The sequence below is a fragment of the Schistocerca americana genome, chromosome 1 (genome assembly GCF_021461395.2).
Source record: "Schistocerca americana isolate TAMUIC-IGC-003095 chromosome 1, iqSchAmer2.1, whole genome shotgun sequence".
Classification (NCBI taxonomy): Eukaryota; Metazoa; Arthropoda; class Insecta; order Orthoptera; family Acrididae; genus Schistocerca; species Schistocerca americana.
The window spans coordinates 211277599-211295464 of NC_060119.1; the positions used below are offsets into that span (position 1 = coordinate 211277599).

General features: G+C 37.5%; 1 protein-coding gene across 1 annotated transcript in view; it reads left to right on the forward strand.

Moving 5' to 3' along the window:
- The window catches only part of LOC124601143 (tubulin polyglutamylase TTLL5), a 222750-nt gene that overhangs the window by 189654 nt on the left and 15230 nt on the right, over nt 1–17866 (forward strand). The window contains exon 13 of the mRNA XM_047136224.1: nt 1309–1475. Within this exon, the coding sequence (XP_046992180.1) occupies nt 1309–1475 (167 nt within the window). The remainder of the gene's footprint in view (nt 1–1308; nt 1476–17866) is intronic.

The window sequence follows — 17866 nt, forward strand, 5'->3', positions numbered from 1 at the left end:
TTTTCTAAGAAAGCTAGAATGGTACAGATGATTGATTGCTGCTGTTTACCATTATGAAATACCATATTTATGTTCCAGTTTACAAATGTTGCTCAGTGTGACAACCATCTGCATCCACAACATGGAAATGCACTAGAGACAACATTTCACACTTGCTGGCAGCACTTTCTAAACGGTGAGCCACGGGATGTTCAACTGTCATGACATAGCTCGTGCACTGCTTGAAGATCGCACATTGCATCCACCATTCTCAGCCATGACAACAGTTCACCCTCTCCCTGGAGTAATTTCCAAATCGCCAGTTAATCTGAACTTCTGAACTGTGTTCTTCAATCCCAGTGTGGAAGTAAGGTCTTTTCACATTCCTTTAACGTGTTGATACTCGTGAAGAGAAGCAGCAATATTAATGTTGTTTTGATTTAACAGATCTATGAGTAAAACCTTGATCACCTAGGCCAGACTATGTTGAGTGTCTGCAACTGTAATGCACACTGACTGTGTTTAATCCCTACATTACCATACCAGTGCTGGAGCCTAATGGCAAGTTATGACACTTAACACTACCAACAACACACATCCTTCAGCGCACAGTCTGAATGTCATTTCTATACACTTGGATACCAATACAGTAAATAATTTTCATTCTGCACTGGTTCAATTTCAATTATAATCTTCCTAAACCATCATCAAATCTGCCACAAATCGCTGCATGCCCTGCTTTAGAGGGGGCAATCCCCCCAACCTCCATGTGGATATTCAGCACCTTATCGCACACTTATGGTTTTATCATCCTACAACCACTTTCCACAGTTGCTCACATCAGTAACACACTGACAGTGGGACCACCTCATTCTCAGGCACCAGGCCTTAATAATCTGCCCATTGACAAATTCACTTGTCAGTGGATTTCCCCACTTGTGGCCTGTACCTTCGCTGGAATGATTCCCCATTTGGGGCGCATGCTGATACTAGAATAATTCCTGATTTGGGGCCCATACTATCACTAGAATGATTTCCCATTTGTGTCTGTTCTGCTTATTGACTTTCCTTACCATGTCGTGCTCGCAACACCAGCAGGCTGCATTCAGTCTCATGATGGGCTGTAGCCATAATGTTTTGGCTCGTCAGTGTATGTTTCAAATAACTGTATGAGTGTCCAGTAGTGTGTGATGTTTGAAACAAGAGTTACTTGAGAGTGAAAAATTGGAGCTATTATATGAAAATTAGTTTTAAAAAACTATTCATCATATTTAAAAATAGTTCGTAATATAATATTTCTAATCATTTCTTAAACTATTTTTGTTTTAGCCTCCAAACAGAAAACTATCTGGCAAAGACAGAGTAGCTGTAGTTGCAAAACAGTTATCAGACTTCATTTATCTGTATAGCCGTGAAACTGAGCTCTACACAGAAGCAACAGACCGTCCACACTGTATACCGTCAGAATTATGCACCAGGTTTCTCATTTTTGCAAGGTGAGATGACTTGATGTAAGATGTATTGTACTAGTATCACAGTGAAAATCTTCAGGAAAAAAGTACAGCCTAATCTCAACTAAATTTCGAGTCAACTTAGAAATCCACATAGTTTCTCAGTTTTTATAATTTCTATCCTGTCAGAGTTTACAGCAGCATATTTTCTGGGATTTTGTTTCCAAGATGTCAGCTTTTCCACAGGTATGTACGATGGCTACTAAAATCTATTATAACATTTGATAGGTACACCATGTCTTTAATGTAAATGGATATAAAATCCTGTATGAAATACATAATCTAAGTAAGAAAAACTGGCTGACCATCAAATAAGTGGCTCTGAGGAATGAACACGCATATAGAAAGGAAGGGCAATGAGGAATATGCCTCTTCACTGCTCAGTTTGTCTGCCATTTAAATATTATGATATTATATCTCTTGTGTTTCTTTTAGTTAATAGTACACAGAATAAAAATGGCTACAGAATATTTACCTAACATCCATCCTCAATTCCCAAAAGCATTCACATCCTACCTCTGCTGCACAACTTGAACATAGCCATCATTCACTGTTTGTTTGTAGACAACAATACCCATCAAAATTTTCCTAGACTGTATTCATGTTTACAAAGCAGTGGTATTGCAGTAGACACTGAAAAACATGGTGATGCTATATTGTAGGTGTGGTGAACTATATTTCATCTGTGGATTCAGATACATTTTGCAATGAGGAAATAACATTTTCTATTATAGAAGGGAGGGTAAAAGTTGTGGAATCTGAAGCTAGGAAAGATGCCCTTTGCAGAAGTTCGATCCTTCTCAAACTCTACATGATGGAAAACAATGCAACACACAAAAATGTTACAAATTCTGCTGTCCAATAAGTGCAGTTTCACAACAACATGTCAAACTGAGAAAATAATATGATCTTGGTTTGGTCCTTGGCTTTTCATCCATTTATCTATGATTTTTTGAGAACAGGTTTGTCAGGAGAATAAGATTATTGTTACTGTATATTTTTACTTGTTCTAAGTACTTATAACAACAAAATCATTCACATATAGTTGCATTGTTTGCGATTCACCAGGAAGTATTTCATTTGTTTTAAATATTTCTTCATAGTTTAGTTGTGGATGATATATTGTGAAACACTTGTCCACATGAAGGGAAACTGTAGAAATGTCACATTCGAAAGAGGTTTCCCAATGATGCCTTCAAGCATAACAAACTTCACATCTTTTAGAGGGAGCAGTTTTCTTCAGTCACCATTCTTACCACTAGAAAATGACCCCAGATTCTGGCTTGAAGTCTTAAGGGATTTTTTGCTTTGGTTGGTTGTCATGTACAAGTGTAGACAGAGAGAGTTACGTTCTTCAAAAGCTGCAGTGCCATATTGAGCCTGGAAATTGGTGACGCCATCCTCCTGGATGCTGTGTTGAGTATATGGCAAATTATGCTTGCATGTAGCATTGCTATGTCCATGAGAGAGAGTTCTTATACCCTTTGACAGATCTTCTCATAAGAGGATAATAGGGCAGACATTGGTCACGTATGTCAATGTCACCCATTCTTTAATTGTTATAGATAAAACATGAACAACTATCCAAACTGTATGAAGTTATTGTCAATGTTTATGTAGCACAAGAAATAATTAAGATGACTTATTCTCAGTATCAATGGTAAATGCAGTTGTAAATGCAGAATACTCAATTCTACTAACACGTAATGATTTTCTCTGATATGAAAGGTTGCAAATCAGAAAGTGCAACACCATTAAACCCACCTAAATGGAGCTTTGCTATTTTCAATAAAAAGAAATGTACTTTTCTTGGGCACCTTGGCCACAGACGCTTTAGATTTCTGAGGGCCTGTCGTTATTAGAATATTATGTTTCATGTACCTTTTGTCGTTTGCAGACGCGAAGTGGCACTCTGCAACACGAAGCTGAAATGCTGAATTAAAGTGCACCAAAATCTTGACGGTTACATGAAAGGCTTTGAGTGTTGTGTGAGAAATGTTAATTTCTTTTCAACGGTGAGTTTAAGCAGTCTAGCATGTTTGTGTTTAATTTATTAGACATGAAATGTAGCAAAGCTAAATGTTGCGCACATTAAAATCTGACCAGCTTCATTGTTCTGTTAATGAGAAGAGACTGGGCTTTCTGTGAGGTTCACATTGAAATCTTGTTATAGAACTGATCAAAATTCTTTGAAAGCTATTTTCTGTTTACATCTGAATTACAATTATTTTTTATGTATTGAATTGTGAGAGACCTGCTCTGCGCTGACTGGTCCACGCTAACACAAAAACTGTTTCTGCAATGAAATATTAATTCACTCTTGAAATTATGTTCTCGCTCGTAATGGTGTCTTTGAAACCAAGTCAGCTCAGCATATGAAAACTGTAAAGTATTAATAACAAACGCACACCATTCTCATCAGAATCGTCAATGACATCCTTCTACAATCGAGAACAAAATAAAGAGAATTAGTTTTTTCTCTTTCTTCCTTGTTAGAGGACTGTCTATTCATTTTTATCTTTGTTCCTTGAAATACATCAGAGCTTAACAACTGGCCGGTTTTGAGCGCGAGCACTCGCGTCTGCTGAGGGATGTGCTCGCGAGCAGGTGCAAGGTCGCAGAGTAGGGATGGAGGGGAAATGCGCGCGCACATTTGAATAGGGCCGCAACATGCCTATTGAATTCGCGCTGACTCTGTAACGTTTAAAGTACTACGACCAGCTCTAACAGTCACTTCGCTGGTTAAGAATCGTGTCAAGTCGCCGTTGTGTAACTCCTACCATGCTTTCGCAGTTCAACCCCCATTCGGAGGAATTGTATCTGTTTACAGAAAAAGATGGTGTTTGAAAATGTTTAGGATGTCACAAAACGCTGAATTCTTTTAGAAAATCTAATTTGCAGCGACATTATATGTTGTTCCACGGGAAAGAGTACAGAAGTGGAAAATGTGATGGACCAGATCGTGCACTGGAAGTTATTAAACTTAAAAGGAAACTATCCGAAGAAGATCTGGACGACGACGAAAAATCAACTGAGGCAGCTCTCAGAGTGAGTTACAAAATTGCTTTGCTTTTAGCAAAATCCCTGCCCCCCTTCACTGATGGCGATTTAATAAAAGAATGTTTGGTAGTTGCAGCGGAACATTTGTGTCCATCTCAAGTTGAACAGTTTCGGATTGTGCCATTATCTAACATGACCATTATGTGTCGCATACAGGACATGGCAGACGACGTCCAAAGCCAGCTTGCAAATATCTGTAAAGATTTTATGGCGTATTCTCTAGCTCTGGACGAAAGTGTTGATATCACTGGAACAGCGCAGCTTGCCATATTTATTAGAGGTGTTAATAGAGATCTTCAGGTGAGGGAGGAGCTCCTCGATGTAGTAGCCATGAAGAACACTACAACCGGAGGTGATATTTTAAGTAGTGTTAAAGAAAGTGTTGAAAATATAGGATTGTCGTGGAATTCTTTAGTTTCAGTGTCTACAGACGGTGCACGAATGATGACAGGGAAAAAAATCAGGTTTCGTTGCGCTATTGAAGGAGAAAATGCAAAAACTGACCGTGCCGAATGAAATAAGGGGCGTTCACTGTGTGATCCACCAGGAAAGCTTATGTGCAAAGAGTATCACTCTAAAAAATGTGATGAGTGTTGTTGTTCGTATAACCAATTGTATAAGGAAGCATGGGCTACAACACAGACAATTTAAAAGCTTTCTTGAGGATGTAGAAAGCCAGTATGGTAGCATGCCTTATTACAGCGAGGTCCGCTGGCTTAGTCGTGGCGAATTATTAAATCGATTTTTTTGCCTATTAGATGAGATAAATATGTTCATGGAAATAAATAACATGTGTTCCTGAATTGAAAGAGCCTTCATGGAAATGTGATCTTGCTTTCTTAGCAGATTTAACTAGCCATTTGAATGCTATTAACATTTCACTACAAGGTAAAGATCTGCTAATTACTCATTTCGTAGATCGAATACGAGCATTTAAAATTAAGTTGACACTTTGGGTGAGTCAGCTGGAAACAGGAAATCTAGCTCATTTTCCTAAATTATCATCCATGCAAGATGTTCACAAAGACTGTGAACATTATTCACATAGTTTAGTTGCCCTTAAGGAAGAATTTGATCAACGCTTTCAAGATCTGACAGCACTAGACAGTGATTTTGATCTGTTATCCTCTCCATATTCAGCGAATATTGAAGAGATTCATCCTGAGCTGCAACTAGAAATTATTGACCTGCAGTGTGACAGAGAATACAGAGACAAATTTCAGAACAAGAAAAACATTTTGGATTTCTACAGACACTTCCCTCAGGATAGATTTCCTTGTTTGCACAAACTGGCGGCTACAATAATATCAATGTTCGGTTCCACGTATGTTTGTGAACAACTGTTCTCTGTAATGAAATGTAATGAGACGCGCCTGAGAAACGCGTTGTCTGATCGAAATTTAAACTGCACGCTGCTCCTACAATGCACAAGAACAATTACTCCAAACATAGACGCAATTATAAAGGACAAAAAGTACAAGATAACCGAGAATCCCACAGTTCACTGACACCTTTTATTGTGTAACAGTTCACAAATTAATAAGACTGTAGAGGCATACATTAAGCTAATAAAATTATGTGGCACGTGTACATTCTCCTTTGTTTCATTTGTCGCATTAATAATTCGTGAGTGATATCCCTGCAGGCGGCCATGGATTTACATTGACTGGCGGCAGCTGTTGTGTGCCCCACGTGACTCTCCCCACTCTTCACTCTGGTCCGGTAGTGGGGGTAGCGTGCTCACGCTGCTCCGTGCTCGCGCCTTGCTGCTCACAGCTTGCTCCGCGAGCACGTATGTTGTGAAGCCCTGAAATACATAGTTTTCGTATTAATAGTAGTTTTCGTTGTTCTTTATCTATATCCTTTTACAATATTTCACTGCAATAATCCATCATCTTTATGGCTTTTATCAATCTATCATGAAGTGTTGGCAAGAGATAAACATTTTGCTATAAACCCATTTCACAACAATAATATTGCTCAAGAATACAAATATTAGTTCCCCTGAACATGGGTGGCATGTGTTTCCTTGTTTGTCCTACAGTCCTGACAGCATGATTGTGTCTAGCACTTCCTGAAAAAGTTAAGAGGTGTACCAATTGCCCATGTAAATGGTTTTCCATTTCCCAAATGGACTCTCACAATCCAAGTACAATCTTTACACTTGCTGGAAATTTGACTGCCACATCACCATTGTCTTCCACTTTTCAAGTTTGTGTCTTCATATAATAACATTACCCTTTCCCTTTTATGCCAAATCTGGCTCTCTTTAATGGATTATATTGAATATATGGAAGTGTGTCCCTAAAGTTTGTTAGGTTTTCATCAATGTTGATATTTTTGCCAGGAACGTGTATTCTTTGAAATTTGAAGCAGTTGTGAAATGACTGGTCTTGCCTTCCTCAGCTCATAATATTGTGTTTCTAGTAAATTGATAGCAAAGTACAAATACCTGTAGATGGCCTTGAATCTTCTCAGTCATGTTGTTTCAACACGTATTGGAATCTTGATATTTATTTTAAAATAGAAAACTTGAACATCAGGAATAGAATCCAGTAATATGATAAGTTTTTATGCGGAAAAGGATTACAGACGTCATCAATGCTGAATAAGCACTTTTTCTTAAGTTTATTACCATTTCTCCACTTCAAGGTGGCATATTTTGCCAGTTACTTTTGTTGACATCCCACAGGTTTTGTTCAGTGAATCAGATTTTTTTCATATATCACATTTTTAATGTTGCATATCAACACAACATGATTGGTTACATGAATAAAAATCATTTTAAGTTTTATTTCTTAACTTGGTGCAAAGGGTGCACTTAAAAATATGAAGATATAATTATAGATTGTTAAATGAAAAAAATTTCACCATATAATCTACTTTCAAAAAGAGATTTAGTTGCTAGTTACCAAATTTTTGAGATGTAATTAGTTTTGCGTGCATCCTGTCAAATTAAATTCTTGGGTCATCATGTTCTCAGTCACCAAATAAATTATATAAACCATGGTAATTTTAGAATCTTGGGCCCCACGCACTTGCATCAACTTTTTGAAATACCCCTACAATGTAGCCAATACATTATTGTTGCACACGTATGAATTTGTGAATCAATTTCAGGTTTTATTAGATGAACAATTAAGCATTCATTAGCTCTGCCTGTGTTTTAACGTGGATGCAGAGCACAAACACTCTTCTGCTCTGCACACATAAGATAAGATATCACGCCAGCACAGGCAGTAGCTGTTGTGCATAAATAATAGTGTTCACGGCATTGAGAGGCAGGGCCAAGAAAATGAGAGAGAAGCAGAAGAGGAAATCTATAATTCTTAATTTTTGGTCTCTCTATTCACTGTAGTACATTTTAGAAAAAAGAGTCACCGTCAGAGTAGCCTTTCGAAGAAATGATAGTATTAAGTACTTTTGGAAGCTTTATTTGTGGAAGGCGCACAGAAAATTGTTGCTCAAGACTTCTGCCACCTGTGAGATGTTGCATACTCTTCACAGTTGCAGAATTATATATTTCCTTTTGGATATTATAAAAAATAGCACAGTTTTTCTTTCTGTAACCTTTTTTGTCAGAGGATGAACTTTCGAAACTTCACCACAGGTTTTGATTTTTAATGCTTTTAAACACTAGAGAATGTGTTCAAAGTAAAGTTTTTGCAAACTACAGGGCCATTGAAATTTATCTTTTCAGTAACATTCTATGTTTAAAATTCATTACTGTCACCTCCTTCATTTAGAACGGAGTTATATTAACTCAAGAACATGTGAAAATACTGGTAAAATGATTTTTTTTTTATAAACAAACATCACTTTAGTAAATGAAATTCACATTTGGCTGGATCAGTCACAGCAGAGCAGCAAAGTTGTACTGTTGTTGTTGCTGTTTTTGTTTTCGTTTTCATTAACAATCCCTCCATGCACGCACATGCCCCCCCCCCCCCCACCCCCCCACACACCACACACACACCTACACCCTCTCCCAAATGCGCAATTTCCGGAAAACTGTATATGTCCTGTCAAGCAATCTCTTGTTTTAGTCAAGATACAGCACAAATTTCTTTTCTCCCAAATTCAGTACGATACCTCTTAATTAGGAGGATCTGCCCAATAATCTTCAGCATTCTTCTGTAACACCACATCTCAAAACCTTATATTCTTTTTTCTTATTATCCATCTTTCACGTCTACAAAAGTCTACAAATCATGTAGATACTTTAATATAAGTCTTGCTAACTCTTCAGTTTATATTCAGCCTTAACAAAATTCTGTTTTTCAGAAATACTTTCTTTGTTATTGTCAATTTGCATTTTACATCCTCTCGACTTTGGGCATCGTCATGTATTCTGCTGCCCAAATAGCAAATCTTGCATACTACTTTTTTAGTGTTTAATTTCCAAACATAATGCCCTCAGCGTGGCCTGATTTAATTTGACTACACTCCAGTACCCTTGTTTATACTTATGTTGATATTTATCTTATAATCTTGTCAAGACACTATTCATTCTGTTCAATTTCTTTTCCAAGTCCTTTGCCATGTTTCACAGAGTTAGGTCAGCAGTCAACTTCAAAGTTCTTATTTTTTCTCCCTGAACTTAAATTACTTTCTGACTTTGTCTTTGCAGTTATTGCTTGCTCGATGTACAAATTGAATAACACTGGGCAAAGACTACAGCCCAGCAACAGCTTGTCTTTCACTTTCACTACTACTACTGCTGCTACTACTACTACTACTACTACTACTACTTTCATGTCTGACTTTTAGAACTACAGTCTGTGCTCTGTGCTCTGTGTGAGCTGTAAATAACATTTCTCCCTATATTATTTTACCTCTGCTATCTTCAGATTTTTGTACTGTGTATTCCAGTCAACAATGTCAAACAGCTTTCGCTAAATCGATAAAAGCTATAAACATAGATTCATCTTTCTTCAAGCAAATTCTTGGGTAAGTCATAGTCAATAGCACCTCAAATGTTCCTTCATTTCTCTGGAACCCAAAGTGATATTCCCTGTGGTCAGCTTCTACCAGTTGTCCATTATTCTTGAAATAATTCCTGTCACTAACTTGATGGTTTGGTAATATTGTCACCTAAGAATTCCTGTCTTCTTAGAACTATGACTTATTACAGTCTTCTTGACATCTGAGAGTACTTTGTTGGTCTGACTCTCAGAGTATGAATCCTCATCTCACCATCTTGTACGTCTTCTTTTTCTCTAGAATTGTCTCCAGTGTTTCCTTCCGTAGATCCTTTGCATATTCCGTCCAACTTTAGGCCTTCTCTTTTATGTTCAGTACAGACCTGCTATCCTAGCTCTTAATATTATAGAGGTACTTCTCATTCCCCAGGAGCTATCTTCAATTTTCCTGTAGGCAGCATCTATCTTTCCTCTAGGCATGTGTGCTTCTACGGTCTTGCATTTCTCATCTAGTAATTCCTTCATTGCCGTTTTGCACTTCCCGTCAATTTCATTTTTTTACTTCTGTATTCGCTTTTACATGCTGCATTTTTATATTTTCTCCTTTCATCAATTAAATTCAGTATCTCAACAAAGACAATAAATTTTTGATCACGAAGTGGTGGCAGGAGAACACACCTTCTCAATCCGGCCCATAAGTGTCCCCTGACCCGTGGTTTTGGGTGACTTTTCCAAACGCTCCCTATTTCCTAAACCTCACCAATCCTTTCCCCTGTCCCTCTTCCTTCTTAAACCATTCTGCCAGGAGCAGGAGCCATTGGCTCCAAAAACTTGCAGATTCAAATACCTGTTGTCGCTAGGTGAGTAGACCATTTATCCATCCAAATTCAGTATCTCCTGTGATATCCAAGGATTTATACTAGGCCTTGTCTTTTTACCTATTTGATCCTCTGCTGCCATCCCTATTTCATCAGTGAGCTACCCATTCATCTTCTGTTGTTTTCCTTCCCCTGTTTCAGTTGCACAATGCTTAATGCTTCTTTTGAAACTCTGAACAATCTCTGGTGCTTTCAACTTATCCGGTTCTGATCTTAATTTTCTGTCTTTTTTCAGATTCTTCAGTTTTAATCTACTATTCATAACCAGCAAATGATGGGTCATGCACATCTGTCCTTGAAAATGTTTTTCAATTAAAAATCTGGTATGGAAATCTGTCCTTCCATTATATAATCAGTCTGAAACCTTCTCTTCAACATACACAACCTTCTGTCATGAATTTTAAACCAATTGTGGTTGGTGCAGAATTCTACCAAGTGACATTCCATTTCAACTTTACTCCATGATCTGCTATAATTTTTCCTTGTAGTTCATTTCCTACTATTGAATTCCAATCCTCCATCACATTTAAATTTTCATCCCCCATAACTATCTGGATAGTTTCTTTTTCTTTTCTTTCTTTCTTTCTTTCTTTCTTTCTTTCTTTCTTTCTTTCTTTCTTTCTTTCTTTCCCCGTCATACTTGATATCAATCTCTTCATCTGTAGAGCTAGAATAGTTTACCTAGGCTGATACCAACATCGTTAAGACATATAGTAGAACTCCCATTTTCTTGGAAAACATCATAGCTGTAGGTCCCTCCTTACTTTCGAGATGCATGGCTCATGGGAAGGGGGATTATTACGTGGACAACTCTCACAATAAAAATGATATTGTGAAAACAGCTTTTGCCTGCTGTGTGCTTGGCAAATAGTTTCTCATTGGCAGTTGTAGCAAAAGGTGAGAGAACATTCCCTTCTTGACTATCCATTTCACTGCTTTGTACAGCTTATTCACCTGAGTAACTGTACATGATGATCACTGCATTAAGGTACTTCACTTTGTACCAGTTTCATGAAAGTGTTTCTGGGTGGTTGCATATATTCCTAAATTTTTGTGATTTTTTTTTCCCCCCTGCCCAATGCAATCCAATCTTTGCAATTACAAGAGACAGTCAATGTAAACAAGACATGTGGAAAAGTTAAGTAAACTGTTCATTACAGTGGCGTAGCGTGGTTGTAAAGGTTGGGGAGACTGCAGTTACTACAGGGAGACAAAATAACACAATAAACAATAATTTAAACAAATGAAACAAAATGCATCAAACATAACTACTACTACTACTACTACTACTACTAATAATAATAATAATAATAATAATGGTAACGACACCGCTAGCCACACGGAAAATGATTTAAATCCAAATAGAGATGTTTTGCAGGATATGCTTCCAGCAATCACCCTAGAAGGAAAACAAAGACAGAGGACGAGATGGTCAGATGAAGTTAATCGACACCTCATGTTCTGTTATTACCAAGCAACAAACCTAGGAATCAACACAACTGGATACAGATCACAAGTGTACACAACATTTATTACCAGATACCCAGAATTAAAATTTTTAACAGAGTGACGGCTAGCTGATCAGATCCGTGTAATAATCAAAAATAACAGGATACCCCAGTCAGAATTAGAAAACATCAAACAACAAGTACAACAAATACTGGAACAAAATAATGTGCAATCAGAAGAAGAAGAAAATACAGTAATGGACTCAAACATCCCAGAGCAAACAAACAAAGATCAACACGCACCAATTAAACAATCAGAGGAAAACGAAATCTTAAGACAGCCATGAGAACAAGCACAAATAGAACACGAACTGACACACATGTTAGATATAGAAGAAAAATTTCAGCTGACATATATAGAATACAAAGACACAAATACAGACGTTAGACCATTCTTGCATAGACCGCCAAATAACCCACAAGTCGAAACAACAATAAAAACTATCAACACAATCATACACAACAAAATAAATGAAAACACAACTACGGAAGAGTTACAACTACTGGTTTATATAGGAGCACTCACTACACTAAATATACACACTAGGCAGAGATCAGAACCAACCAACACACAGGAGAAACCCACAAAACCAGCATGGCAACACAGGCTACAGATCAGAATAGAAAAACTGAGAAAAGACATCGGACAGCTAACACAATTTATAAGAAATGAAATGTCAGAAAAAAAAAACGAAAAAGGTTAGGTACAATCTCACGACAAGAAGCGATAGAGCAATTAGATGAAAAGAAGCAGAAATTACAAGCATTGGCCAAACGATTTAGAAGATACAAAAAAAGTGAAAATAGAAGGAAACAAAACCAAAAGAAATTTTACCAGACAATAGATAACACACACATTAAAATAGACAATCCACCAAACATAACAGACATGGAACACTTCTGGAGCAACATATGGTCAAACCCGGTACAACATAACAGGCATGCACGGTGGATACAAGTAGAAACAGACACATACAAGATGATACCACAAATGCCTGAAGTGATAATTTTGCAACATGAAGTCACCCAAGGAATTAATTCTACTCACAATTGGAAAGCCCCTGGAAAAGATAAAATAGCAAATTGCTGGCTAAAGAAGTTCACCTCAACACATTCACATCTAACTAAATTATTTAACAGTTACATTGCAGACCCATACACATTCACTGATACACTTACACATGGAATAATTTATATGAAGCCTAAAGATCAAGCAGACACAGCAAACCCAGCTAAATATCGCCCCATAACATGCCTACCAACAATATACAAAATATTAACTTCAGTCATTACACAGAAATTAATGACACATACAACACAGAACAAAATTATAAATGAAGAACAAAAGGGCTGTAGCAAAGGAGCATGAGGATGTAAAGAGCAACTGATAATAGATGCAGAGGTGACATATCAAGCTAAAACTAAACAAAGGTCACTACACTACACATACATTGATTACCAAAAAGCTTTTGATGGTGTACCCCACTCATGGTTACTACAAATATTGGAAATATACAAAGTAGATCCTAAATTGATACAGTTCCTAAACATAGTAATGAAAAATTGGAAAACCACACTTAATATCCAAACAAATTCAAATAATATCACATCACAGCCAATACAGATTAAGTGTGGAATATACCAAGGAGACTCATTAAGTCCTTTCTGGTTCTGCCTTGCTCTGAACCCACTATCCAACATGCTAAATAATACAAATTATGGATACAATATTACTGGAACATACCTACACAAAATCACGCATTTGCTATACATGGATGATCTAAAACTGCTGGCAGCAACAAATCAACAACTCAACCAATTACTAAAGATAACAGAAGTATTCAGCAATGATATAAATATGGCTTTTGGAACAGACAAATGTAAGAAAAATAGCATAGTCAAGGGAAAACACACCAAACAAGAAGATTACGTATTGGATAACCACTGCGACTGCATCGAAGATGCCTATAAATATCTAGGATACAGACAAAAAATAGGAATAGATAATACAAATATTAAAGAAGAACCAAAAGAAAAATACAGACAAAGACTAAAAAAAAATACTGAAAACAGAATTGACAGCAAGAAACAAGACAAAAGCTATAAATACTTACGCTATACCAATATTGACCTACTCATTTGGAGTAGTGAAATGAAGTAACACAGACCTAGAAGCACTCAATTCACTTACACAATCACAATGCAACAAATATAGAATACATCACATACATTCAGCAACAGAAAGATTCACATTAAGCAGAAAGGAAGGAGGAAGGGGATTTATCGACATAAAAAACCTACATTATGGACAGGTAGACAATTTAAGAAAATTCTTTATAAAACGAGCAGAAACTAGCAAAATACACAAAGCAATCACTCATATAAATACATTGGCTACACCACTACAATTTCATAACCACCTCTACAAACCTTTAGATCACATAACATCAACAGATACGAAGAAAGTAAATTGGAAAAAGAAAACACTACATGGCAAGCACCCGTATCATCTAACACAGCCACACATCGATCAAGACGCATCCAACACATGGCTAAGAAAAGGCAATATATACAGTGAGACGGAAGGATTCATGATTGCAATACAGGATCAAACATTAAACACCATATATTACAGCAAGCATATTATTAAAGATCCCAATACCACAACAGATAAATGCAGACTTTGCAAACAACAAATAGAAACAGTAGATCACATCACAAGCGGATGTACAATACTAGCAAATACAGAATACCCCAGAAGACATGACAGTGTAGCAAAAATAATACATCAACAACTTGCCATACAACATAAACTAATAAAACAACACGTTCCCTCGTACAAGTATGCACCACAAAATGTACTGGAGAATGATGAATACAAATTATACTGGAACAGAACCATTATAACAGATAAAACACCACCACATAACAAACCTGACATCATACTCACGAATAAAAAGAAGAAATTAACACAACTAATCGAAATATCCATACCCAATACAACAAATATACAGAAGAAAACAGGAGAAAAAATTGAAAAATACATCCAACTGGCTGAGAAAGTTAAGGACATGTGGCATCAGGATAAAGTTGACATTATACCGATTATATTATCAACTACAGGAGTCATACCACACAATATCCACCAGTACATCAACGCAATACAGCTACATCCAGACTTATATATACAACTACAGAAATCTGTAATTATTGATAATGTTCAATTACCCAAAAGTTCCTAAATGCAATGTAACATATATACCGTACAATTAAAAGGAAGTCATGCTTGATCAAGATCCACGTCACTTTCCACTTTTAACCAGACATGACGTCTGAGAAAGAAAAGAAATAGTAATAATAACTAACTTGTTCAAGAAATGATGACAAATTTGGAGAATGCCAGCAGCAAGAGAAGAAGCACTTATATTTTCTTGTACACAAATGCAATGCGCCTGTCTTTTCTTTCCATGAATAAGTCTATAACTCGGTCTGCAAAGATCTGATCACTGGCTAGCTCTCCAAGTAGTGTCTCTTCTCCTGCTAACATTCTCAAACACGACATCCGGGTTATGGACATTGAATTCCTTAAATAATTCTTCACGCGCTTAAGAGTACTCGCGCTTCGTTCACTGCTTGCTGCAGTCGCAGGTAGGGTCAAAACCAAATGCAAGAACTTTGTTATTTCTTCTTAAACGGAGTCTAAATCATTGTTGGCAATATACTGAAATGACTCTTTGTTCTGCAGGTGACATTTTGATATCTGATGCTTTTGTGCTTTTCAGTCAAAGTTCTTTATTGTAAAAATGCCCTATTGCACCATTCCTCTCACCACCAAACAGAAGACATATATAACAATATAATCTGTTGTTAACTGCATTCGCAGTCAACCAAGTATACTTTTCGTACCAGGCTGTCTGAAAAGTGTTCTTGTTTGGCTTTACTTAAAACTACACTGAGTATAGGAGTAAGTCGTTTGTCCTTCAATTCACACATTTTTTGGTACGTAAATGTAGAAAAAGGTGTTCCTGATATATTTTACAAGGGGTTCAGTTGCTGGCTCGCTCATGTTGGCAACACATTGAAAATATACACTACAATCACACAAAGAATGACTGTGAACACAAGCTGTGTGACTGTTCACGTCTGTGTTAAAAGCCAGCATAGAAGCGGCAGAGACTAGTCTCGATACCTGCTTGCAAATGCAGCGCACCAGCCTTTGTAGAGGAGGGGAGCCAAGAATGCCACTAAAGCCCAGGTGCCCACAGCCAGCTAAGGGAAGGGAGGCAGAGACAGAGCAGTCGAGTCTCGAGCAGGCAAATACACTAGTTCTCAGGGTGCGGTGTGGGCTACAAAACTGATGTCTTCGCACATTTAGAGCTCTTATTAAAAAGTTGTTTATATTTTTGTTGTGAATCAACACTTCATCTTTTTTACGCATGAATACAGAGGAGACTAAGTCTCAGTCTCTCTCACGCTACGCCACTGGTTTATTATATCAAAAGTAATCACAGTAACTGTTAATACAAGGTTTCCAGTGGATGAGTCCCTAATTTCCTACAAAATCCCTCGGAATCCATCCTAAGCATTGCAGCAGAGAGACTGGTTTAAATCATTCCGGCATGCGGGAAATACTGACACAAAGCCCACATTTTCAAATCCCAAAGCTACCAGGCCATACCTGTATGAGCTGTGAGACAGAGAACTGACTTTGTAAGGCAGTTTCTCACAATCATTGAATACAAAGAAAGGCCTTGTCGTCCTTCTTTCAAGTGAGAAACAATCACTAGTAAATGTTATGTTGCAATTTTGGAACAATTTGTCACCTTTCAGGTATCGTCAGAGGATTAATGAGGCACAGAGTAGTTCATGCAAGATTGGGCCAGACCACATTGCACCGAAAGGAGGTTTCGCTTCATCGATGAGTGCTTCAGGAATAGTCATTGGGTTTGATTATTGCAATTTACTGACGCAGGGACGGATTTGCCTCCATCTTCACCCAATCTGATTCCTTGTGACTTCTTTTCATGGGGAATATTGAAAGACAGTGTCTACCGGAACCATCAGATGATGCTGAACAAACTTGAATTGGTGACCTGTGTGGTATCTGAATCCATTTATGTTGGGACATTACAGGATGTGATGGCAAATTTCGTTGTTTGCACCACCCCCATATTAAAAGAGATGGGACATTTCAAAAAGATTGTCATGTGATTGCAAAGACTGCTTGCAAAGGACAAGTTTAATTATGCATGCTGATACTGTAAGAGCTGCACAGGATACAATGCCATCTATTAGCAACTTTTGGGACTGTTTCAAAACTTTTATATTGTTTATGTATAAAATTCTTACAGTTTTGCAGTAAACGCACCTTCTTTTACACTTGTCTAACAGTCTAGTTTTTGAGGTACTTAATTTTGAAATCGAGAACTCCTTCACTGAACATCCTGTACAGTGAGACAAGATGGTCACTACCTTCATGGAAAAAGTTACAGTTGCTTATGGAAGCATGATTGTATCCTTGCATGGACCTCTTCATCCAAAGCAAATTGATGGCCAGGTGCCTGTTGTTTCACTGTGCTGCAGAAGTTTTGTTGGGAAGCCCTTACACATCATCCATACAGTTCTCTTACTTATCCATGTTGTTGTTGTTGTGGTCTTCAGTCCTGAGACTGGTTTGATGCAGCTCTCCATGCTACTCTATCCTGTGTAAGCTTCATCATCTCCCAGTACCTACTGCAACCTACATCCTTCTGAATCTGCTTAGTGTATTGATCTCTTGGTCTCCCTCTACGATTTTTACCCTCCACGCTGCCCTCCAATGCTAAATTTGTGATCCCTTGGTGCCTCAAAACATGTCCTACCAACCGATCCCTTCGTCTAGTCAAGTTGTGCCACAAACTTCTCTTCTAACCAATCCTATTCAATACCTCCTCATTAGTTACATGATCTACCCACCTTATCTTCAGCATTCTTCTGTAGCACCACATTTCGAAAGCTTCTATTCTCTT